This window comes from Ostrinia nubilalis (genome assembly GCF_963855985.1).
Source record: "Ostrinia nubilalis chromosome W unlocalized genomic scaffold, ilOstNubi1.1 SUPER_W_unloc_4, whole genome shotgun sequence".
Classification (NCBI taxonomy): domain Eukaryota; kingdom Metazoa; phylum Arthropoda; class Insecta; order Lepidoptera; family Crambidae; genus Ostrinia; species Ostrinia nubilalis.
The window spans coordinates 213332-240129 of NW_026973571.1; the positions used below are offsets into that span (position 1 = coordinate 213332).

At 40.4% G+C, this 26798-nt stretch overlaps 1 protein-coding gene across 6 annotated transcripts; it reads right to left on the reverse strand.

Annotated features, from left to right (window-relative positions):
- Positions 1–11303: 11303 nt before the first annotated feature.
- On the reverse strand, positions 11304–17392 carry LOC135087406 (uncharacterized). Of its 6 annotated transcripts, none has more exons than XM_063982179.1 (3): positions 16486–17392; positions 15299–15442; positions 11304–12525 (listed from the first exon to the last, which is right to left on the reverse strand). In XM_063982179.1, the coding sequence occupies exons 1-3, from the start codon at positions 16784–16786 to the stop codon at positions 12497–12499; spliced, it is 474 nt and encodes a 157-aa protein (XP_063838249.1). In that variant the 5' UTR covers positions 16787–17392; the 3' UTR covers positions 11304–12496. The 6 variants fall into 6 exon arrangements, 5 of the variants coding, with proteins under 5 accessions (XP_063838249.1, XP_063838248.1, XP_063838245.1 ...); XM_063982178.1 differs by having other exon boundaries at positions 11304–11777; positions 16486–17391; XM_063982175.1 differs by having other exon boundaries at positions 11304–12346; positions 16486–17375.
- Between the last annotated feature and the right edge of the window lie 9406 nt (positions 17393–26798).

The following is a 26798-nucleotide window of genomic DNA, read 5'->3' on the forward strand; positions in this document are numbered from 1 at the left end:
TTTTTTTGGGAATAATGTATTTTTTTCATCCAAGCTGGAGCAGCTGGTTTTGTAATTTTGATAACAATTTAGAGAAGCATTATTCAGGGTTACATAACAAAAAAAAATTTTGGAAAAAGTGAAGATTTGTGGCAACACGAGTAAAAAGACCGTCACCGGGAGTAGAATTTTTTGTTTTTTTTTAAATGCCTATTATTTTGACAAAATGCCACATAGATTTTTTTTTATATTTTTCTGATAACCAGCATAACTTGCCTCAACACCCAGTTTCGGCTTGACGTTACATTACGGGACACCCTGTATGTAGGTATGTATAACATGAAACAGATTTCTTTAACTTTATTGTTTTCTTTTATCACAACCTTAGAAGAAATTAGAAATAATTTTAATGTTTTTATGTCGAATAGTAATGTCGAGTTATTCGACTATTCGCCAAAGTGAATGGCGATTAATCGGTATTCGACTATTCGCTATAACCACTATTCGCGGCAACTCTAATTTTATTCAAACCGTTATTATGTGTTTCTTCTGTTTTTTATTGGTTTTGTAAACAGTCAACCGGCGGGTAATGCACTACTATTAACCGTAACCGGTACAGCTTTATGTAGTAGTCCACTCGCGTATTTTTATTTTAGTTGTATTTTTTTTTTTTTATTATATTTATTATTTTTATATTATAGTAAGTACACAAATATGTCAGATAACGACGAATCATTCGTTTCTGCTAGTGATCACTCCTCTTCTTTTTACTCTCTGCATTCTTCCAACTCCTCGTCTTCTCTTCACAACTCTCTCTTCCTCGAACTTCAAAATTGCGTTAATCTACTTAATATCTGCCATATAAATGCGCAAAGCATACCCCAACATTACACCGAACTTCTCAACACTTTCTCTACCGACATCATCCACGCCTTGCTGGTCTCCGAGAGCTGGTTGAACCCTAACCTAAACTCGACATCGTACTCACTCCCTGGCTTCGTCCTGATCCGGAACGACAGGCTTGGTAAAAGAGGTGGCGGTGTCGCCATCTATCTTCGAAGCGATATTCCTTTCAAAATCATATATTCTACACCGGGGGATTATTCTAATTCCATCGAATATATGTTTCTCGAGGTGCTCGTAAGGGGCACTAAGGCTGTTCTCGGAGTCGTATACTGTCCGCCTTCTGTCAACTACTTCTCCAAGCTGGAATCCGTGTTGGAATCAATATGTTCAGAATACGCGCATCTCATAGTCATGGGGGATTTCAACACTGATTTGCTCAAGCAGTCTTCCCAGGCTGCCAGGCTTCTGTCCATCCTGGATTCTGTCAATCTGTCTAACCTACCACTGGATCCCACTCATCACAACATCGACACTGATGACACCTGGTTAGACCTAATTCTTGTTTCTTGTCCGGAGCTCGCATCCAAGCATGGGCAGTTGCTCGCACCGGGTTTTTCTCGCCACGACCTGATCTTCCTCTGTTATAAGCTCCGTACGCCCAAACATAAACCTGAAACAGTACTCCTTAGGAACTTTGCCAGGATAAATCACGAGAGACTCCGCTCTGACGTATCTTCACTCGATTGGGGTGCGATTGCTCACGCGGATTGTGTCGACACACAGGTCAGCTTGCTCAATAGTCTTATACTGCAGCTTTTTGACGAGCATGCCCCGCTTCAATTCGTTCGCGTTAAACGCCCGCCGGCCCCCTGGATTACCAGTACGGTTCGTGCGGCTATGGCAAAGCGCGACCGGGCATTCCGCAACTTCAAGGGTGACCGTTCTATTGACAAGTGGAACGCGTACAAATACGCCAGGAACCGCTGTAACAACTTGACCAGAGCTGCGAAGCGCCGTCACTTTCATGATAGTGTGCTATCTTCTTCTAGCTCCGACGTCTGGAAATTCTTAAAATCACTGGGTCTTGGTAAGGCTTCTTGTAGTAATGCCCCTTCCTCATCCTTCACTCCCAACGAACTCAACTTACACTTCTCTTCGGCCACTCTCTTGGTTGACACTACCAAACTCTCTACGATCTCTTACTTAAACTCTCTTCCTATTTCTTCTCCAAGCTCCTTTTCATTCTCCCCTGTCACCGTCGATGAGACCAAAAAGTTCATCCTCTCTATAAAATCAACAGCTGTTGGCCCGGATGAGGTTAGTAGAGCGATGATACTCATTATCCTGGACGACTTACTTCCTGTTATCACCCATATCATCAACTCCTCATTTGATCGTGGGTGTTTCCCTTCCACTTGGCGACTCGCCCATGTCATCCCTTTACCCAAACTCTCCAACCCTACCGCATTAAACCAATTTCGTCCTATCTCCATTTTACCCTTTCTCTCTAAAGTCCTCGAAGCTGCTGCTCACAAGCAATTCTCTAAATTTGTTCTAGAAAACCATCTCCTCAGCCAATTCCAGTCTGGCTTCCGCCCGGGACACAGCACTACCACTGCACTCTTGAAAATTGTTGATGACGTCAGAGCCGGCATGGAGGAGTCACGCGTTACCGTTCTTGTATTGATCGATTTCTCTAACGCCTTCAACACGGTCGACCATGACATCCTTCTTGCCATTCTACTCCACCTCGGAGTCTCATCACCGGCCGCGGAATGGTTCTTATCCTATCTACGCGGTCGGAGACAGGCGGTGCGATTCGGTCGAGCATACTCGGAGTGGAAGGACCTTGCTACCGGCGTACCTCAAGGGGGCATACTCTCACCTATCCTTTTCTCCGTCTTTATCAACATTCTTACTTCTCACCTTTCTTCATCCTTTCATCTCTACGCTGACGACCTCCAACTCTACGTGCAGGCTGACCCTTCTGAGATATCTGATGCGGTTTCGCGGCTAAATGCTGATCTACACAATATCGCCGATTGGTCCGGGAAGTTCGGTGTGAGGGTCAATCCTGGCAAGTGTCAGGCGATAGTGCTGGGGAGCTCCAGGCAACTGGCTAAACTGGATCTGGGATCGGTCCCTAGTGTTGTCTTTGACGGAGTTGTCGTTAACTTCTCTCCATACGTAAAAAATCTCGGACTCATCATTGACAGCACTCTGAGTTGGTCCCAGCATGTCAGGGAAGTCAGTAGGAAGGTGATCGGCTCAATGCGGGCACTCTACCGCTTTAAAAATTTCCTCCCTTCCAGCACTAAGATCTTACTTGCTCAGTCTCTGATCCTGCCTATCCTCGACTATGGTGATGTATGCTGTACGGACATCTCACAGGAACTTTTAAACAAGCTGGACCGCCTTTTGAACAACTGCATCAGATTTATCTTCGGTCTCCGCAAGTTTGACCACATCTCACCTTTTCGCTCGCAGCTTGGTTGGCTTCCCATCAGACAGCGTAGATATCTTCGTTCACTTTGTATGCTTCATTCAATTCTTTTCAATCCCGACTCTCCATCTTATTTAAAAGATAAATTTCAGTACCTCCACTCCACTCACAATAGAAATCTTCGCTCTAGTCAGTCTCTTCAGCTTGCCACCCCTCATCATAGCACTGGCTTCATGTCCAACTCTTTCTTAGTCTCCGCTGTACGGCTCTGGAACGGCCTTCCGGCCAAATTACGCAAACCTTCTTCCAAATTTACTTTCAAAAAGGCTCTGCGCAAACATTTCAAGGAATGACCTTTTTTTCTCCATTTTCTCGCTATCTCAGACATGAGTGATGTGTACATCTATAATATTATTATGTTTATGTATTTGTGTATGTCTATTATATTTATTTGTATTATGTTATTTATTTTATGTAATCTTATGTAAGTAGGTTTATTATCAAAAATGTAAATTTTTTGCACCGCCTTACTCTTTCTGCATGACCCGTGGTTGACTGGCAGAGAATGCCATTCGGCATTAAGTCCGCCACAGTGCATTTGTTACTTTGTGTGCTGAAGTATAAATAAATAAATAAAAATAAATAAATTTCTGATTCGATCTCGTAAAGAAACACCGAGCATAGCCCTCTCCATAGCACGCTGTGCAACTTTGAGCTTCTGTATAAGGCCTATAGTGAGGGGCCACGTTTCCGAGCCATAAGTCATCACAGGTAACACACATTGGTTGTAGACTTTCGTCTTCAGGCACTGGGGTATTTTGGACGAAAAGATGTTGCGTAGTTTCCCGAACGCTGCCCAGCCGAGTTGGATTCGACGATTGACCTCCTTCTCGAAATTGGACCTACCTAGCTGGATCGTTTGTCCGAGGTAGATATACTTGTCAACAATCTCAAGAATCGAGCTCCCAACCGACACCGGGTAGGGCGCAACATGGACGTTCGACATAAGCTTCGTTTTGTCCATGTTCATCCGAAGGCCTACCTGTTGGGAAACTCGATTAAGGTCTTCGAGCATGGTGCCGAGGTCCTCCAGCGATTCTGCCATGACCACGATATCGTCGGCAAACCGAAGGTGAGTGATGTACTCGCCGTTAACGTTTATGCCGTATCCTTTCCATTCCAGGAGTTTGAAAGCGTCTTCCAATGCCGCGGTGAAGAGTTTCGGAGATATAACATCTCCCTGTCTTACGCCTCGCTGTAGAGGAATCGCCCTCGTGCTTTGCTCCTGTACTCGGACCGACATGGTGGCGTTTTTGTACAAGCACTTTAGAACCTCGATGTACCGATAGTCGATACGGCACCGCTGGAGAGACTGCAGCACTGCCCACGTCTCAATCGAATCAAAGGCCTTCTCATAGTCCACGAACGCCAAGCATAGTGGCAAGTTATACTCCTCAGTCTTCTGTATAACTTGTCGCAGCGTATGGATGTGGTCTATGGTACTATAACCTTTCCGGAAACCGGCTTGTTCGGGAGGCTGGAAGTCATCGAACCTACGTGCGAGACGATTCGTGATGACTCTCGAAAACAGCTTGTAAACATGGCTCAGAAGGGAGATGGGTCTGTAATTCTTCAGTAAGGTGTTATCTCCTTTTTTGAAGAAAAGCACCACCACGCCTCTGTTCCATGCCTCTGGCGTTATTCCCTCGAGTAAAACGGAGTTAAAGAGCCTCTGGAGGACCTTCAGTATCGGTGTACCACCCGCGTTCAGAAGCTCCGAGGTTATTCCGTCATCACCCGGTGCCTTGTTGTTCTTAAGTTGTTTGAGAGCCATCCTAATCTCGTATAGGCTGATATCCGGGATATCTTCGGTATAGTGTCGGGTTAGCTTAGCTCTTGGATCTGTGGCTGAGCTATCAACAGGTTTGATGACCGAGGTATATAACTGTCCATAAAACCTTTCGATCTCACCCAGAACCTCGGCTTTTGTTGACGTTACACTACCGTCCGCCGTCTTCAGCTTCGTCAGCTGGCTTTGCCCAATAGAATTGTCTCTTGCAAACACTTTGGAGCCTTGGTTCCGCTCTATCGCCTCTTTAATACTATTAGTATTAAAGTTGCGAACATCATGTCGCAAGGACTTCCATATCTGTCTATTGAGCTGCCGATATGCCTTAGCGTCAACGGAGGTCTGCAGTGTCATTGAACGTCTTTCAGCCATGAGTTTGAGGGTACGGTCGGTTAGTTTTTGCGGTTTATTTTTACGTCGTGGTCTAAAAAATTTCGACCCGACCGCTTGGACAGTTTCTACGAACCTGTTATTTATCTCGTCCACTGACTCGCAATTTTCCAGGCATGCAAAGCGATTTGACAACTCGAGCTGAAAGCTCTCGGGGCAGTGAATATGAGCATTAGAGGGGCGGAGCGTAGACTTCATCAAACGGGACCTCTCCAGCTTGACGTTAATGTTTAGTATGCCTCTGACTATCCGGTGATCACTACCGGTTTTCACCCTGTTGATCACGGAGACATCGCTAAATATTCGTCGCTTTGTGGTCATAATGAAGTCGATCTCATTTCTCGTGGAACCATCGGGACTCATCCAGGTCCACTTCCTGTGAGGCGGCTTCTGAAAGAAGGAGTTCATCGCATAGAGATTCTCCTTTTCCAGGAACTCGGCCAGCCTCTGTCCCCTGGGGTTCCGTCGCCCATATCCATATTGCCCCACTCTCAGCTCATCATCACCTCGCATGCCTAGTTTAGCGTTGAAGTCCCCCATAACGACATTGAAGTGGGTTTTAGTTGCATGTATGGCCCTACTTATGTCCTCATACATAGCTTCCACTTCTTCATCTGGGTGTGTAGAGGTCGGTGCGTATACCTGGATTACCTTCAACGAGTACCTTTTGGATACTCTGAGTATCAGGTATGCAACCCTGCTCGACACACTTCCGATGGTAATGATGTTGTTAATGAGGGACTTGTGGACGAGAAACCCGACACCACCTTGGGACAGTTGTTCGCCCTCCCGGTAGTAAAGCAGGTTGCCGGATTTCAGGGTCATCGTGTCCTCGCCCTCTCGTCGGACTTCCGATAGCCCTATAATACTCCATCGCAACCTACTTAATTCATCTTCCAGCTCTATAATCTTTTCGTCGGACCTCAGGGTGCGGATGTTGTGTGTTACGAGGGCCAGTTGTCGTTTGTGGTGGTAGCTATTCCTCCTCCGGGGATTCTTAGCACCCCCCGCCCCGTCGTCACCCCAACCGCTACCGTAGTCAGGAACAACGGGGCTGCCGGAGACTGGGGGCCTGGTTTTAGCTCTGCCGTTCATCAGGGGGGGGAGTTGCCAATACTCGCCACGCTTGGCAGGCGGGTTGGCGAGCGCAGTTTTTTTATAAGGTTTCGCACGTACACGCTGCTGCCCATCTCGTGCTACAGGATTTAGTCGCCTCTTACGACACGCCTCCTGTTGGCGGTGGGGAATGGTATTCTTTGCGGCCGTCCCCACACGGCACGGCATTTTTGCTTCTATTACGATAAAATTTATTTTGTACTAGCGGCCGCCCGCGACTTCGTACGCGTGGATCTCGTTTTACCCCCCCTTCATCTATCTTACGCGGTTCAGATTTTTTCATGCAATTTTTTTTCCCGCTAACTCCCGTTCCCGTGGGAATTTTGCAATATCCTGTTGAAACTAAGCTTTAAGTTTACTAAGGTACCTGCATGCCAAATTTCAAGCGTCTATCTTACGCGGTTTAGATTTTTTCATACAAATGTTTTTTCCCGCTAACTCCCGTTCCCGTGGGAATTTTGCAATATCCTGTTGTAACTAAGCTTTAAGTTTACTAAGGTACCTTCATGTCAAATTTCAAGAGTCTATCTTACGCAGTTTAGATTTTTTCATACAAATGTTTTTTCCCGCTAACTCCCGTTCTCGTGGGAATTTTGCAATATCCTGTTGTAACTAAGCTTTAAAATAACTAAGGTACCTTCATGCCAAATTTCAAGGGTCTATCTTACGCGGTTTAGATTTTTTCATACAAATGTTTTTTCCCACTAACTCCCGTTCCCGTGGGAATTTTGCAATATCCTGTTGTAACTAAGCTTTAAGTTTAATAAGGTACCTGCATGCTAAATTTCAAGCGTCTAACTTAAGCGGTTTAGATTTTTCATACAAATGTTATTTCCCGCTAACTCCCGTTCCCGTGGGAATTTTGCAATATCCTGTTGCAACTAAGCTTTAAGTTTACTAAGGTATCTGCATGCCAAATTTCAAGCGTCTAACTTAAGCGGTTTAGATTTTTCATACAAAAGGAATTTCCCGCTAATTCCCGTTCCCGTGGGAATTCCTAAGTATCCTATAACCTGCCCAGGAGTATGAAGAATAATTGTACTAAGTTTCGTTAAAATCCGTTGAGTAGTTTTTGTTTCTATAAGGAACATACAGACAGACAGACAGACAAAAATTTTACTGATTGCATTTTTGGCATCAGTATCGATCACTAATCACCCCCTGATAGTTATTTTGAAAATATATTTCATGTACAGAATTGACCTCTCTACAGATTTATTATAAGTATAGAAGATGTAGCTAAATAGATATTTTATCATCTGATTTTAAAGTTATTGTTCTAACCTAAACCGTTTATGAACTATTATTGTGTGACCATCAAATTTGAGTGTAAATGAGAAGTACCCAGCCACTGTAATTGTGGGGACCAAGGAGATGGAATCAAAGATGTTAATTGGTCGACGATCGGTTTAATACTGCTTTAAAATGACTTACAGCTAGCTTATAAGTATATGCCTTGCATTAGAGGATTGTCATACACTACACCAACCCCGTAATTTTGATAAAAAAAATATATTATCATTTTTTTTTTCTTTAAGTTCTTCCGGTATTCTTCTATCACTTACAAACTAGGTAGTAACTTACAAGCGCATAGTAGTAAAGATTATCAAGCAGTGTATCAACCATATTTATCACAACCTGAATTTCAAATATTCGTCAATTGAATAAAAAGTTTTATCTAATAGCCATCTACGCAACTCTGTTTTGAAACTATTTAACGGTAGTTCACTAATGTTGCATGGTAATTTATTATAGATGGTTTTGCACATATCATAACAATTTTTTTGAAATCTTCGTGTTTTTGGGACTGTTTCTAACACCAGTCTCTGACAATTTCGCGTTGATCTTGGGTATAATTGTTTCGCTTGTAAGAACTTGTGATTATTTTTTTTAACAAACACACTCACTTCTAATATACACCACTACTTTTTTATCACCGGAAAAATTTTAACAGGTTATGTAGAAATGTGTGAAAATTATAAAGTAAAAAAAAATATTTAAATTTTTATAAAGTTAATTTTTTTATTAAATTTTCTTTAGTCCCTATTTTACGCGTCACAGCTGGGCCACTCCGCTGCTCGTTCATTCAGTAGAGTAGTCGTACGCGCTCGCACATTGATCTGTCTGTCTCGCTCACGCCTTGACCACGCTTCCAGTGTTATTATTACTAACTTAGACCATTTTAATGCAACATTTCAAGTAATTTTGAGTTCTAATAAGTGTTTCATTACACTTACGTACTTCTTTACGTGGTATTCTGAGTCAGAATTTCTGACTGTTAACACTAATTGTAAGTTAATAATACAATGAAATACCTACCTACTGTGAATACGTTACGAAAACACACCAATGTGTCGTTACGAGGCTACTAGTACGACTTTAAAAGAAATTTGTAATTCAAAGATCTGCCAAAACAGCGGCTTTCAGTGTTATCATCACAGAATAATAATAATGTATTACTTAGCTACCTATCTTAGGCTATTTTTATTGCAACATTTGAAGTAGGTAATTAGAATTGTAATTAAACGCAGGGCAAAGGACGAAAACAGTAATTTAGTAATTACGTAATACGTCACGTTGTATTTCTGTGAGTTTTTAACACTAGTTAATTATAATACCTACTGTGTAACTCCAATTGAGATCGCGCGTCGTTCGTAGTTCGTGAATTTAAGATCCGCCATAACAGCTGAGTGGTGCGAACAGTTTTAGATGGTGGTTTTAGTAGGCGCTTAAGTAAAATAATAAAATAATTCAACTTTCCCTTCATACTTACCAGGGCTTAGGATCGGCCTTAGGACCGGCAAAATTCAATGCTTTGATAAGCACCCTGCATCGTGCTGAAGTGTGGTTGTCCCGGTACAGTCGCAAAACTGCACTACACAATTTCTCCGGCCAAGAATAATAATGCACGTATTATTAACACGTATTCACGTGAGGTGAATTGGTAAGACAACGTAATAATTGCACGACACTATTGACTTGATTGATACAATGTTAACAAGACAGTTCACGACCGATCAAGAGCTCGCGCGCGCGCAACTGACCGCGGCCGGCGGCCGAGCGAGCGAGACGGCGGCGCGGGGCCGCGGGTGATAATGGCCGCCGCACAACAAACGTACACCGCCGCCTTTAGGAAGCGTCGGGCCGGCAACGTCGCATCTCTCTCCATAGTAACGGGCGGCCTTGCGTTGCCGCGTTGAGCGTAAATATTGCTAGCGACGCGTGTGTCCAAATATTACCAATTTTGGGATGAAATTTTGAGTAGCTTTATTTAACTTTTTTTTTGCATATATAGGATCAGTATCAATAACTCATTACCCAGAATTTTTTTTTTCGGTGATAAAAATGTAGTGGTGTATAAAGACATGGTAGGGTCAGTATTTGAAGCGATTTGAAATATGTCAAACAAGATATATCAGGTGCTATATTACATATAGCCCTGATGCATCGTTTTTGGGCGATGAATAGTTTTTTTATGTTAGTTCCATTTCCCCAAATAAATAAACCATATCTTAAAACTGACTCCACATACGCATAATAAGCAGTAATGGCCGTATTTATGTTTGCAACTTTAGTCAATTTGTATAAAGCAAAAGCGAAACCGTTTATTTTGTTGCAAACCTTCTCTATTTGGTTTTCCCAATTTAATTTTGGATCTAAAATCAAGCCTAAGAAAGTCACATTATCCGCGTTCCGTAGAATTTGTCCATTAAAATATATGTCAACTGTTTGATTTTTGAAGTCATTTAAATTGATAATAATAATAATAATAACTTTATTTGTCCAAAACACAAACGTGATGTTAAATAAGGTACATGTTAAAAATTTATGTAGTACATTGGTAGGCGAGATTGACAACTACCCTCCGCGCTAGTAATAAAACTGTGTTGCGGCAGAGTAGTGACAGCACGTCGTCCATGATAGCCACTCACATTTAAATTGATCATATGAGTTTTTGATAAATTTATTGTAAGGTTATTTTTTTCAAGCCATTCAATTACTGATGTCATTGTATTTAGGATGTCATGTTTATGTTGATCTAGTGAACAGTTCTTGTCGGTAGTAACTATAATCGATACATCATCCGCAAAAAGTACAGTCTTTTGTTCCGTTACGTTTGGCAAATCATCTATACTTATAATAAATCTGTAGAGAGGTCAATTCTGTACATGAAATATATTTTCAAAATAACTATCAGGGGGTGATTAGTGATCGATACTGATGCCAAAAATGCAATCAGTAAAATTTTTGTCTGTCTGTCTGTCTGTCTGTCTGTATGTTCCTTATAGAAACAAAAACTACTCAACGGATTTTAACGAAACTTAGTACAATTATTTTTCATACTCCTGGGCAGGTTATAGGATACTTAGGAATTCCCACGGGAACGGGAATTAGCGGGAAATTCCTTTTGTATGTAAAATCTAAACCGCTTAAGTTAGACGCTTGAAATTTGGCATGCAGATACCTTAGTAAACTTAAAGCTTAGTTGCAACAGGATATTGCAAAATTCCCACGGGAACGGGAGTTAGCGGGAAATAACATTTGTATGAAAAATCTAAACCGCTTAAGTTAGACGCTTGAAATTTGGCATGCAGGTACCTTATTAAACTTAAAGCTTAGTTACAACAGGATATTGCAAAATTCCCACGGGAACGGGAGTTAGTGGGAAAAAACTGTTAGGGTCTGACTAGACTTCAGATATATAAATTAAAAGCGGACTGTATTTCATAGGTATAATATTGTAAAATATATATCGCTAGTTCGCGCCTACGTGGGAGGGCCGCGTCTGACACCGGTGGCGGTCGTGAGGCTGAGTGGGCGTCGGGCACGTACGGAGTGTGCCGGCGCCTCGCGCGGAGCCGATGATGGCCGATCGATCTCGATGAAGCCCGAGGACCCGAGAAGCGCCAACATACTCCCCGGGTTGAAGAGTCATCTTCTTCAATGAAGTGGAAGCGGGCAGATGCAGTTGAAGGCTCGACGTATGGTCCCCCTCTTGGTCTTCAACTCGGCCACCCTGGTGATGCCATCCACGCCTGGATAGGTCTTCACGACCCGCCCTAGTGACCAGAGCAGTGGCGGGGTCTTCTCCTTGATGAGCACCAGCTGTCCAGGCTTGACCTCGCCTGTGGATGCCAACCATTTCGTCTTGGTCTGTAGCAGAGAGACATACTCGTTATGAAACCGTCGCCAGAAGTGTTGTTGAACGTGTTGGATGCGTTTCCATCGATCCAGACGGGTGATAGTGACGTCAGCCACATGAGGGTGAGGTACAGTCAGCAATGGTCGCCCAATTAGGAAATGGGAAGGTGTAAGAGCCGAAAAATCGTTAGGGTCAGAAGAAAGAGAGGTAAGAGGTCGTGAATTGAGGACGGCCTCGATTTTACAAAGGCAAGTTGTCATTTCCTCGAATGTGAAATGAGTGAGATGCAATAATCTTTTTAAATGATGCTTACATGATTTGACTGCAGCTTCGGCCAATGAATTAAAATGGGGTGTGTAGGGAGGAGTAAAAATAAATTCAATGCCTTCCTGGGCTATATGAGATGCAAGATTATTACTCGAAAGGAACCTTTGAAGATCATTCGATGCACCGACAAAGTTAGTGCCATTATCGGACGTGATGCTTTGAGGCTTGCCTCGCCGCGCCACGAACCGATTCAGAGCAGCCATGTAAGCTTCGGTGGTGAGGTCCGTAACAAGCTCCAAATGTACAGCCTTCACTGCAGAACAAACAAAAATGCACAGATAAGATTTCAACAACTTACAACCACGTCCCTTTCGATCGGTTATCAAAACTGGGCCAGCATAGTCAACATTACAGTTTTGAAATGGAAAATCTAATTGTGTTCTATTAAGAGGTAGCTGTCCCATTACAGGTTGTACATTTTGAGCTCTATGTCTGTAACAAATTACACATTTGTTAACAACATGCTTTGAAAGATTTCTGCCTTTAAGAGGCCAATAGGTTTGGCGAACGCTAGCCAAAAGTAATTGAGGGCCGGCATGTAAAAGTTTTATATGTTGCATTTGAAAGATAAGTTTAGTGATGTAATGAGAGCCACATAATAAGATTGGATGTTTTAAATTATAGTCGTAGGGGGAATTATCAAGCCTCCCGCCTACGCGAATAAGACCATTGTTATCTAAAAATGGTGATAATGGAATTAATTTATTTTTGTGTGGCAATGTCTTCTTGGACTGTAATAATTTGTATTCGTTAGGAAACATTTGAAGTTGAGCACAATGTAAAATTAAGTCATGAGAACTTTTTAATTCAAATAAAGAGAGATTGCCACACCTTTTATTATTTATGTTTTTAAGGTTATGAACAAATCTACACAAATAGGCTACAACTCGCTGTAACTTAGTAAAGCTTGAGTATTGCGATATTAAAGATTGAATAATTGTTATGTCAATGTTATTGGTTAAGAAAGCGCTACTACGACTACAAGCATTATCTACAGCATCACTACTGCTAATGATGTGAGAAGCTACTTCAGGTAGATCACGCTTCACGACATTAGGCATGACGGGCCATTCATTTTCACTCTGTGTTAAAAATGAAGGTCCAGACCACCATAGACGGGTGTCGCCAATGACGTCAGCTCTTAGGCCCCGTGAAACGAGATCTGCCGGGTTGTCCTTTGACGGCACGTAGCTCCAGGTATGACCACAAGTACTCTCTTGAATTTCGTTGACTCTATTTCGCACAAAGGGTTTTAATTGAGTAGATGGAGTTGACAGCCAACCTAAAACTATTGTGGAGTCACACCAAAATCTACATTTATCTATGTGCAAAGTAAGCGAGTTAACTACTTTTGTACACAGTCTTGCACCTAACAACGCACCACAGAGTTCAAGTCTAGGTATGGTGGTGGGTTTTATGGGAGCTATGCGGTTTCTAGACGCCACAAGTTGAACATGCACCGAGTTTGAGCCAGGGTTGTAAGATCGAATGTACAGGCAAGCTCCATAGGCCTTCTCGGATGCATCTGTGAAAACATGGACCTCGTAAATAGATGATTCCTTACAGGAAATCCAGCGTGGGATATTAAGTTTATTAAGAAAAGATAAATTACTTTCAAACAAAAACCATAAGTCCCTAATTTCAAGTGAAACCGTGTCATCCCAATCGTACTTTTCTAGCCACAAACGTTGCATAATGATTTTTGCTTCGACGACACATGGTCCCACAAGTCCCAGGGGATCAAAAATTTGGCTTATTACCGAAAGAATGTGACGTTTTGTTATAATTTTAGAATGTTCTATATGAATTGAAAAGGTTAAGTTGTCTGTATTACAAATCCAATGAAGACCTAAAGTTTTAGACTGACAGTTGCCTTGGCCCTGCTCTGAAAAGTCAATAGAATTATTTGGCTCACCAGAATGCGCGCCACTAATTTGAGACAAAATTTCGGGAGAATTTGATTTCCATTTACGTAGATGAAGTTGGGCTGAAGACAGTACCGATGCTACTTGTTTAGCAACATCGATAGTTTCTGAAATTGAACTAGCAGAATGGAGGAAGTCATCTACGTAAAAATCACGTTGTATAGCGGATTTAACGCGACTGTCTTCTAAATTGTCCGCGAGGCTCACTAGACATTTGGTGGCCAAATATGGCGCAGAAGCAGTACCATAAGTTACTGTATTTAAAGTGTAGGTTTTAAGAGGTTCCTTTGTGTCGAACCGAAATATGATTTTTTGTAAGGGTCGTTGGATGGGATTTAATTCTATCGCTCTGTACATTTTCTCTACGTCGCCCGAAATCACGTACCTATGTTGGCGAAAGCGTATTAAAATGGAGAATAGATCATCCTGAACGACAGGCCCTACCATTTGGAGGTCATTAAGAGACACTCCTGAAGAAGTGGGAGCTGAAGCGTCGAAAACTACGCGAAGCTTAGTAGTGGAACTAGACTCCCTAATAACGCCGTGATGTGGAATAAAATAACTTCCCTTAGAGCTGTTAGGCATAGAGGCGCAATCATTGTCTAATGTCATGTGACCTAGTGATTCATACTCGTGCATGAAATCAAAATATCGATCTTTGAAGATGGGATCGCGGTGAAAACGTCGTTCTAACGACAAGAACCTACATTTAGCGTTTTCGTAAGAGAGTCCCAGTAAACTTGGATCTTGTTTCAGTGGCATAGAGACGACAAAACGACCGTCGTCCTTGCGGAAGGTTGTCTCAAAAAAATGTTTCTCACATGCTCTTTCCTCTAAGGAGTGTGAGTGATTAGGTGAGACATAATCAAGTTCCCAAAATTGAGATAGGTCAGGAGTAGGGGCTAAACTTGTGTGGTTACAGGACTGAAAGGTAGTGCTATTCTTTTGGCATGATACGCTTCCTGAAACCAACCAGCCAAACTTTGTTTCACACAATTTGGGGAGATTTTTACCTAAATCAATGAAATTGGAACCTAAGACATTCCAAAAGACTTCCGCGCTTACCAGAATGTCGATGACCGACGGAATATTGAAATTCGGGTCAGCTAACTGAAGACTTGGGGGGATAGGTACGTGATTTATGTTCACGAAAGAAGAGGGTAGAACATTAGAGATCTCAGGCAAGACATGACACACTATATCTAGATTGTAGGCACAGCATAAAGACTCGATTGTGAGGTTACAAGACTGTGTACTTGAAGAGATATGGTTGTTGATACCTGTGACCTTTGTTCTCGTGCCGCATCGTGACAAACCCAACTTGTCACACAAGCGTTGCGTTACGAAGTTGGCTGTACTACCGTTGTCCAGTAGTAGCTGGGCAGTGTACTTCTCGCCCGAAGTGTTCAAGACGTTCACCAATGCTGTGGACAGTAAAACATGGGAAGAAGTAGCAATCTGCAAGGAAGTAGCTGCGGAGGTAACATTGTCAATAGCAGAAGGCAAAGGATTAATAAAAGGTACTAAATTTTGTGATTCCAAATGTAAAAGAGTGTTGTGTTTAGTTTTACAATATTTGCAATGAGTGAGCTTGCATTGCTTAGCAAAATGACCAGGGCGTAAGCAGTTAAGACAAACTTTAAAATCCTTTGCTTTTTGTATATCTCAATAGACAAAGCTCTAAAAGATTCACACGAAAATAGTAAATGGCGTTGGGAGCAAAGCGGACAAGTTAAAAGGTTTTGTTTACTATTATTATAACTGTTATTACTATTTGATTTTTTATTTTGTTGTGTTTGTTTATTTAAGTTTGTATGATTATTATTTAAGGCAACCAATATATTATTATTATTAGACGAGTTATGATTTGTTTCAATTGATTCCAATAAGTCCGCTTTCCTTCCTATAAAAGTACAAAATTGATGTAAAGTGGGTTCAATAGACAACTCATTGCGATACTCTTCCCAGTGACGACTTGTTGTTATGTCCAACTTTTTAGCCAATATAAAAATAAGAAGAGTATGCCAATGTTCAGTAGGTTGTTTTAATGTTGTAAGAGCTCTAATGTTTTTATTTATTACATCAACTAAGTTTCTAAGAGAAGTACTGGACTCCCTCAATACGGGCTCAACATCAAATATTGCCTGCAAATGATTGTCTATAAGAAGGCGATTGTTATTAAAACGTTCGCATAATGAGTCCCATGCCACATTATAGTTATCGCCGGTAAAATCAATATTTTTTATAATTAAGGCTGCATTTCCTTGGAGTGAAGCTCGCAAATAATGAAATTTGTTAATATTGTCTATGCTATTATTATCATGAATTAACGAAATAAATGTGTCTCTAAACTCGAGCCAGTATTGATAGTTCCCATCGAAGCTAGGTAGATTGATTTTAGGTAATCGAACAAAGTTGTTATTGAATTGTGCATTAGTGTTATCATGTTTGGAGTCTGATACGGAACCTTTGGAAGAAACCCCAAGCAGAGAGCGTGCGAGGGCCACCTGGCTGAAGTACTGGCGCTCGAAGTCCTCGCGCTCCTCGAGCAGGTCCTCGGGGTTCTCCTCGAGCATCTCGATCTCGCTCTGCAATGCATCGAATTCAGTGTACATAACATTGAATCTACTAAAGCGTTCCTCGAGGTCTAAACGTTGCAATTCTGAAATTGTGGATCCAGTGTTTAATAAATTTAAATAATTGGTAAAGATTGTAAGCTTACATTTATACGTGCTTCGTTTTTTAAGTAAAGATTTTATGTCAGCCATTTTGATTTGAGCAAGCACGTGTAAAGTTTAATGAAAGAAAGGGAAATTATGCGTAATAAAATGAATGAATAGCGCGCAAACAGCTGATTGATGCAGTCAATGCAGTTTAGTGCGATTACGTAAGGAAGGCGGGTCCCGTTAGGGTTATTGACCGCGTGTACGTAAACACGAGCTTGCAAAAAAATACGCAAAGAAAGAGACAGATAGTAGGTTTGCGGGCTGATAAAGTGAGAAGCAAGACGATGAATGAGAAAATATGAATTAAGTTGGCAAATAAGAACGATTTTCGGCAAAGTTGAAAAAAAATAGACAATTAGGGAAGCGACTAATTGGAACGACTCACGCATGAACTGTATACTCCCCAACAATAGGTGACATCAGCTCCAGGATCCTCTTCCACGCGGCTAAGGTGACGACGGTTCCACGTTGTTCCGGTCAAAGTCCACGACGAACGGTGACACGCAGTTGTACAGCGATCACTCAGGAACCAGACGAGTAGACGGCGAGATAAGGACCAATGTTAGGGTCTGACTAGACTTCAGATATATAAATTAAAAGCGGACTGTATTTCATAGGTATAATATTGTAAAATATATATCGCTAGTTCGCGCCTACGTGGGAGGGCCGCGTCTGACACCGGTGGCGGTCGTGAGGCTGAGTGGGCGTCGGGCACGTACGGAGTGTGCCGGCGCCTCGCGCGGAGCCGATGATGGCCGATCGATCTCGATGAAGCCCGAGGACCCGAGAAGCGCCAACAAAACATTTGTATGAAAAAATCTAAACCGCGTAAGATAGACCCTTGAAATTTGGCATGAAGGTACCTTAGTTATTTTAAAGCTTAGTTACAACAGGATATTGCAAAATTCCCACGAGAACGGGAGTTAGCGGGAAAAAACATTTGTATGAAAAAATCTAAACTGCGTAAGATAGACTCTTGAAATTTAACATGAAGGTACCTTAGTAAACTTAAAGCTTAGTTACAACAGGATATTGCAAAATTCCCACGGGAACGGGAGTTAGCGGGAAAAAACATTTGTATGAAAAAATCTAAACCGCGTAAGATAGACGCTTGAAATTTGGCATGCAGGTACCTTAGTAAACTTAAAGCTTAGTTTCAACAGGATATTGCAAAATTCCCACGGGAACGGGAGTTAGCGGGAAAAAAAATTGCATGAAAAAATCTGAACCGCGTAAGATAGATGAAGGGGGGGTAAAACGAGATCCACGCGTACGAAGTCGCGGGCGGCCGCTAGTGTACAATATAAATAATAGCGGGCCGAGCACACTTCCTTGTGGAACACCAAATTTATATATTTCTTGTTCCGATTTATATGTCTGAGCAACTGAATTTGAATCCAGTTGCGTGATCTCTACATATTGTGTTCTTTTAATAAGGTACGATTTTAGCCAATTTAAAGCAGGCCCCCTTATTCCGTTGCGTTCAAGTTTTGAGTAATAGTTGGTCGTGAGATACACAGTCGAAAGCTTTCGACATATCTAAGAATATTGCTGTTGTGTAGTTTTTAATGTTAACACTATGTAAAACATCATTTATTAAGTCAAATGCCGCATGCGTTGTCGATTTATCTTTTTGAAAGCCGTATTGGTATTTTTTAATTATGTCAAATTTACTAAAAAAGGATGTCAACTGATTACACAGGTCAACAAAAAAAAAAATTTTTTTTGCGCATGGATTTTACTTATTATATTCTGATTATATAAGCAAATTTATATAAAAAAGTGCGATTACAAATCGAAAATATTTGCTTTTTAAGAAGTTATAGCGATTTGAATTTTCCATCTTCATAGTAGAATGTCTCTCAAGATGCACGTCCCATTCTCATTGGGATATATTTATAAATAATTATGGGGGCTTATTCGCAAGAACAAGGGGCACGCTTTCATCAAAATATAGTGAGATTTGAGAGACGACGTTACCAAAGCCAGTATACTGAAAGCATGATAGGGTTAGACTTTTATGCGAAAAATCTTCCATGTAACATGACAGGAAATTAGAACTTTTAATTTTTAATAAATATTTGGACTCTATTTTAAATTTTCTCTTGTGAGAATTAATCTTAAATGGATGTTTGGTATGTTTTAATAATTAGAAAGAATGAAAGAAAGAAAGAAAAAAATATATTTGGCAACCAATTGAATCATCTCTATGTTCACGTTTCATACATTCATTGATATGATTTTTTCTATTTTTTACACATAAAACCAAATTCAGAACAATTTTTTGTTGTTATTCTTATTTCTAGGTCATAAAGCAATAAAAATAAGCTATGCATAACCCGTGCGCAAAAATGCTGTAGACAGTTGTTATGCATGACTTTCTCAAAAACCTTTGATACAACCGAGAGAATCGCTATTGGTCTGTAATTAGATATGTCTTTTTTATCGCCCTTTTTGAATAATGGTTTCACGGTGGAAATTTTTAGCTTTTCGGGAAATTGTCCTGTGTGTAATGACAAATTAACTAAAAAAACCAACACAGGACTAAGTTCATCTTTACACATTTTTAGAACTTTTGTGCATAGACCATTATACCCTTCGGACTGAGTGTTTTTTAACGTCATTATAACTTTTTTAATGTAGTCATCATCTACAGGTGTCAAAAAAATACTATTTTGTAGGTTGCTATTTAGTGTGTTTTCTATATTTGCCATTTGCTTTATTGGTTTCATTAATAAAATAATTGTTAAATGTTGAGGCAATACTCATAGGGTCAGTAATTTCCACCCCATTTTTTATTGTGTTATTTATATAGTTTTTATTACACATCCCCCTTGTTTCATTTTTTATAATCGTCCATGTTGCTTTGCATATGTTTTTACTTGAAGATACATATTTTTGATTGGTTAGTCTTTTAGAATAGTTAATACATTTCTTAAACAACTTGTTATAGTGAATGTATTTGGATCGATTTACATTATTTTTATTTGAATAGTATTTGAAACGGAGTGATCTTTTTGTAATACTACTTTTTTTGAGACCCTTTGACATCCATTTAGGTTTAGTTGATGTACTATTTTTCGATCTTATTACCGGAAAACAAAGATTATAAATAAGAAGTAATATATCATAAAATTCATCAAAAGCAGTATTTAATTCAATTTGGTTATATACATTAGAAAAAGAAAGACTACCTAAATATTCTTTGAATTTATAAATATTTTCTAATGAATAACACTTTTTAAAAGTAAATATAGAGCTGGGTATTTCATGTTTTTGTTTTAGGGTTAATTTTAATACTTGTGCAGTATCATGATCTGATAAACACAAAGTCAGAACATAGGCAATTGCACCCTCTGTGTTACTCAGTATTAAGTCGAGACATGCATTTCCTCTTGTGGGTTCATTAATATGCAGTAAAAAGTTATATTTTTTTAAGAGATCATTTAGCCGTGTTGTATTTTGATTTTTTTCTAGCATGTTGATATTTAGATCTCCAGCAACAATTATTTTCTTTTTTGAAAACTTTACTAAGCATCTATGCAGCAACATATCAATCTTTTCAAAGAAACAATCAACATGTCCTTTAGATTTTGATGGAATTCTATAGATGCATACAATAATTAAATTATTTGTGGTTAGATTGATTGCACAACATTCGAAGTGATGTGCCACAGACAAGTCATCAAAACATGTTAATTTCTTATATTCTAATCCTGTTTTTATTAAAATGCAAGATCCGCCTCTTTTGTTTTGTCTTGAGTAATTTGATCCTAATTTAAAGTTTTGTATGTTAATGTTACTTTCATCACCACGCCTAACAAAAGTTTCAGTGAAACATAACACATCAGGACTTGTTTCAGGTTTAATATTAGAAAAAGATAACTCAATGACCTCCTTCTTTGATAAAAGGCCATGAATATTTTGGTGCAGGATAGTTATTATTACATTACTGGCTTTAGGCTCGAAAAAATGTCTCGTTTTGGCACTGGATAGGATTTGGTGATTGGTGACTGCAGTTTGATTTTAATTTGTAAATTTTTTTGAAATAATAGGGTATCGTACCCTTTTTAGGGGCGATATTTTTTTGAGAGATCTCTGTTTTACTTTGTTCTGAGAGTATAGTTGATAACTTAATGTGATTTCGTATAAATTCATATGATAAATAATGGTTCTTGTATTCAACATAGTTGATACTGTTCGGGTTGCCCCGAAACAAGATGTTAAATGATAAAACTTGATTTAGATAAAAAAGACTTATATTTGCACTTGAACTTATGTTAATGAATGAGTACGCGCGGCGCTCTTGATGGCTCAATGCGAACTGATTTGGTGAATGAAATATGAAATATCGATGAATTCAAATTGATGAGTTTACATAAATGTACGTAGCTTGCTCGTACATATTCCCGGACGAGAGAGTGAGGCTGTTAGTAGAATATGAAGATAAGCATGATCTATTCTAACAAGATGATAGAACAATGTTTAGTTATAACTAAGTATACTAAGATGGTTTTGATTAGTACTCGAATGATTTACAAGGTGATTTGAACAATTGGGTATCATATTATTCTAATCACTAGAGTCCGGAATAGTAAACACTGAACGTAGCACAGGCGTTGTGCTTTTATTTTGCTTTGACACACGCGTACTTTGCTCACTTAATTGATTTACATTACACTGCACTTCACTGACACTTGGACGAGCAGCTGGCTGCGGGCCAGCCGGCCCCGCGGCCGCCGGCGCCGTGGACCCTCGCCTGCAGCGCCACCACACGGCGGCTGACGCGACTCCCAGCACCAGCGCGAACATCACGTATATTGCCACATAATGGTGGACATCATGATATGAAACGGTTTCTGCTATTGGTTCAGTGCGTTTCATTTGATCTAACTGCTGTCGAATTTCTTGCAACTGAAGATAATGGGTCATGTTATCAGTTTCATTGATTGATGTAACTGTTTCTGGTAGAGATATATTGAAGATACGGTTTATAGGCGAAATCTCCGGTGCTTCTATCTTGGGGCTGATACTCAATTTACTCGTCTCTTGCTTATGTGAATAAACGAGGAAATCAGCGGATTTGATTATACAACCTTGACTCATTGTAAATAGGCCAGCGTCGGTCAATTGCACTACGGTAACCTGATCTTCGCATAGCAACTTCAACTGACACTGACTGCAGCAATAATAAAAATAAGTATTTATTTTATGTAGTTCGCTCCATTTATTGAAACATAGACTGTTGATTGATTGGCAACTTCTTGATTCTGGTAATCTCTCACACAGGCTGTGGTCATCTTGAATGTGATGTATAGGCTTTCTTATGTGACAAAGAGATACTCCTGAAGCCTTGTTCAGGCACATGTCGAAATCCTTTTCAGAGAGCGGTACGAAAGCATCCTTTTTTACGTTGATAGCCACATACTCAGCTATAGGTATTATGGTTTTCTGGTTATGATTTTCTGATAAACGAGGTATTGGTATTGGTCTTAAAACTTCATACATGTCTCTGCTAATAAGTGGGATCTTGATCTCGAATATGATAAAGTTGTAGGTTACTCGAGTCCGCACTTGTAACAAATTGTATATGTCTGAAAAGTCATAGTTATCGACTGGTAATGAGAGATCTTTTGGGAGCTGACCTGCTATAACGTTCAACTCCTGTCTTACTTGGTCTGGCGTCAACAGGTGAAAATTGAACTTGCCATTATAAATGTTTGTTATTGTATCCAATAATGTCTGCTGGATATTTTTGAGGCTGCTCAGTAGATTGTTTGCCATCAGGGCAGTGCTAAGAAATTCTGTTGTTAGTGATATGTTATGAACAGCAATGTTTACTTCACGTACTGCATTTTCAATTTGATTAATCCTTTTATTGATTATTTTGTGGTGTTTATCCATAATGCTTTCTGTGCGTTTTAAAAGGTTGAATTCAGCCTCTACGACCGAGGTTTGGTTTTTCCACAAGGATGCTAGATGCTTCTGGTTGTCTTTGATGAGCTTGATATCCTGTAAGTACTTTTCTGCGAAGCGTTCATCTAAGACTCCAAAAAGACTGTTAGCTACATATCCGATACCGTCTATAAGGCCGCGACGGCGGCGCGTGCGCGTATCGGGTTTCTGTTTGTAACATTATCTCGCGGCAATGCGATTGTTCTTTTATCTCCGAACACAAGTGGTCGAGATACTGAATATATTTACTCAGTGTCGTGTTACCGTCTTGATAAGGAGTAGTATCGTAGTAGACTACTAAGCGCCAGTCGTCTCGAATTAAATGCATGTTCGTAATGCTATCGAAATAAAGGGTATTGTTCAGTAGCGGGGTTACGTTATACGAACTTTGTGCTGGACATATTATTGTCATGAAAATTAATAATACAGCTGTGGTTAGGGACATTAAGCTGTATGTTTTCTTGTTGGAGTGTGATGAACTTGTTTTTGAATGATTTTCATGTTTACTTGGGACTTGATTGCTTGATTGTTGTTCATTTTCTTGATCATGAACTGGTAGTACAGACAGTTTTACAATTGGTCGCTGTAAAAGTCCATTTTTTGTTTTGAGTGTAACGACTCTGACATATCCATCGCTCCCTGGGTGAAGCTGTACAACCCGTCCCAAGGGCCATTTCCCGGGAGGAAGATTGTCGTCTCTGATCACTACAACGTCGTTTGCCTTGATATTACGTTGTGGCTTCCTCCACTTGCTTCTCGCTGCTAGTAGAGTAAGGTACTCACTAGACCAACGATCCCAAATATCCTTGTATATGCTTTGGGTTAGATGCCATCTGGTTCTCAAATCGGTTTCTGTGTTGTATTTATGGTTAGTGTGGGACCACTTGCTAGGAAGTGAGCCGGTGTGATGGTGTCTATGTCGTTGGGGTCTTCTATTAAAGAGCATAGCGGTCTAGAGTTCAAACAGCCCTCTAGTTGAGTTAGGATGGTGCTGTACTCTTCAAATGTGAGCATTTGTTCACCAATGACACGCTTGAGATGGTATTTTAGGCTTTTAACGGCAGCCTCCCACAGCCCACCTGCTGACGGCCACGAAGGAGCGTTAAAATGCCACTCAATGCCCATGCTAGTCACCTCTGATAGAAAATCTTGGTTGATGATATATCACGCAATGCATCATATTCTTGTTGGAGGGTCTTGTTGGCTCCTATAAAGTTACGGCCTTGATCGCTATAGATGTGAGCGGGCACACCTCTTCTTGCGGCCATACGACGCAGTGCTGACAGAAAGGCTGACGCTGTTAGATCCGTAACTAACTCCAGATGTACAGCCTTAGTAGCCATGCATATAAACACAGCTACGTAGCCCTTTGTGGTTTTAATGCCACGGCCCTTGTTGGCTTTAATCATGACATGACCGGTGTAGTCCACCCCTGTGTGAAGAAAGGGGCGCGACGGGTTCGATCTGGATGGCGGCAGGTCGCCCATTAATTGGTTTTGTTGATCAGGATTATGTTTTCTACATTTTATACAAAGACGTAGACGTTTTTTCGTTGCTCTAATACCACCGATGAGCCAATATTTACGCCTCAAGATTGATGTAGTTAGGCGTGGCCCGCCGTGATACGTGAGCTCGTGTGCTTCATCAATTAGTAGATCTGCTAATCTTGTGTTACTAGGGATGATAGCGGGATGTTTTGTTTCTTGGTCGATATTGGCATGTCTCAGCCGGCCGCCGACTCGTAAGACGCCATTTTGATCTAATATAGGGTTGAATGCTATCAACTTACTTTTGCAGTTAATCGTCTTGTTTGCTTTTAAGCAGTTTATTTCTTCTATAAACTCCTCCTTTTGTACTTCTTTCACTATCATTTCTCTTGATTGGCGTAATTCCTCACATGATAAATAATCTTGTTTCTTGTTTCTTCTGATGAATCTCAGGACCCACCCCAATATCTTGATAGCTTTGGGTAAGGAACTGGTTCTTGTCAGAAGGTCCTTGATAACCTTGTTGTTGCATGTTTGTGCAACATTTACAATTGATTTCTTTTTGATTTCTAGGTCAGTGGTGTATTTTTTTGAATCATCATTTGTAGGTTGGTAAGTTGATAGCCATTCGGGGCCTTGCCACCAGAGGGTTTGATCATTTAGTTGAGAAGCTGTGTGGCCTCAGCTGGCGCAATCGGCGGGATTTTCTTTTGATTTAACGTAATGCCAGCAGTCCGATGGCATTATGGCCGTTACTTGCTTCACTCGATTGGCCACAAAGGGTCTCTATCGTTCAGCATCGCCGTTAAGCCATCCCAGGACAGCCATTGAGTCCACCCAGCCGTAGATCTTGATATCGTAGCTGCTGAGGCATGTCTTGACTTTGGCCATCAATTTTGATAATAACACTGCTGCACCACTTAACTCTAGACGTGGCAATAATACCACTTTATTAATGGGAGCAAGTTTCGATTTTCCTGCTACAAGAGTTATTGATTTTCTGTTGTCCTGATCGATTCGACAGTAAATGACACAAGCAAAGGCTTTCATGCTTGCATCACAGAAACCATGAAGTTCTATGAAGTCTGATTTTAGTGTTCCTATCCATCTCGGAATTTGGTAGTTACCAATCGCTTCTACAGGGTGTCCCGTAATGTAACGTCAAGCCGAAACTGGGTGTTGAGGCAAGTTATGCTGGTTATCAGAAAAATATAAAAAAAAATCTATGTGGCATTTTGTCAAAATAATAGGCATTTAAAAAAAAAACAAAAAATTCTACTCCCGGTGACGGTCTTTTTACTCGTGTTGCCACAAATCTTCACTTTTTCCAAATTTTTTTTTTGTTATGTAACCCTGAATAATCTAAATATATAAAAGGAGAAACTGACTGACTGACTGACAGATCAACGCACAGCCTAAACGGTTAAACGTAGGCACTTGAAATTTGGAAGGGACGTAGTTTAGGTACCGTAGAGGTGCACTAAGAAAGGAATTCCCGAAATTCCCACGGGAACGAGAATTAGCGGGAAAATCCTTTTGTATGAAAAATCTAAACCGCTTAAGTTAGACGCTTGAAATTTGGTATGCAAGTACCTTAAAAAACTTAAAGCTTAGGTACAACAGGATATCGCAAAATTCCCACGGGAACGGGAGTTAGCGGGAAAAAACATATGTATGAAAAAATCTAAACTGCGTAAGATAGACGCTTGAAATTTGGCATGCAGGTACCTTAGTAAACTTAAAGCTTAGTTACAACAGGATATTGCAAAATTCTTACGGGAACGGGAGTTAGTGGGAAAAAACATTTGTATGAAAAAAATCTAAACCGCTTAAGATAGATGAAGTGGGTAAAACGGGATCCACCCGTACGAAGTCGCGGGCGGCCGCTAGCTATCATCTATCTATCTATATGTTACGGTCAAAGTGATAAATGTGAAAATTATGAATAATCGCCGGTTATTATGAATAATTACCGCATGATTTGGTAAATGTGATTAATATGAGGTCATTTATGTGTGTATAAAACTAAATAGGCGGCTTAGGGGTGGCCCAAGGGCCACCCCCGCCGCACCTTAACCTATTTTTCACTTTAAATCAAAACATTATGTTATATGCATCATGGAAAAGTAATATTATGCAAAAAACATTCCAAACTCATTATGCCAAATTATACTAATATATGATATCAAAACGTTCAAAAGTTTGGCTGTACACGAGCACGTACACAAGATGTTGTTCTCTTTTATGAAATTTGTTAGTACTAAGGTTGAATTATTAAATAATCACTGTTAAATGTGATTAATTTATCACTTTCACCGCGACTGTCGGGAATTATTCATAATAACCGGTTATTATTAATAATTTTCAATTTATCACATTAACCGTAACATATATATCTATATAAATAACAATGAATTGCTGTTCGTTAGTCTGATTAAAACTCGAGAACGGCTGGGCCGATTGTGCTGATTTTGGTTTTAAAATGTTTGTCGTAGTCCAGGGTAGGTCTAAACAGTGAGCAAATACGCGCGCGATATTGTTTTTCTGTGACTGACAAAATTCCACGCGGGCGAAGCCGCGGGCGGAAAGCTAGTAAAACCATAAATTGTGTA

What these genes read in the sequence shown, in the direction of transcription:
- LOC135087406 (XM_063982175.1), bottom strand. Translation starts at nt 16,786, where the DNA reads ATGGCTGACATAAAATCTTTACTTAAAAAACGAAGCACGTATAAATGT. An exon ending in GCTTGGGGTTTCTTCCAAAG is followed by an intron (nt 15,443 to 16,485) that starts GTTCCGTATCAG and finishes TACTGTCCACAG; the next exon opens with CATTGGTGAACGTCTTGAAC. An exon ending in CACGAGAACAAAGGTCACAG is followed by an intron (nt 12,347 to 15,298) that starts GTATCAACAACC and finishes TTTGTTCTGCAG; the next exon opens with TGAAGGCTGTACATTTGGAG.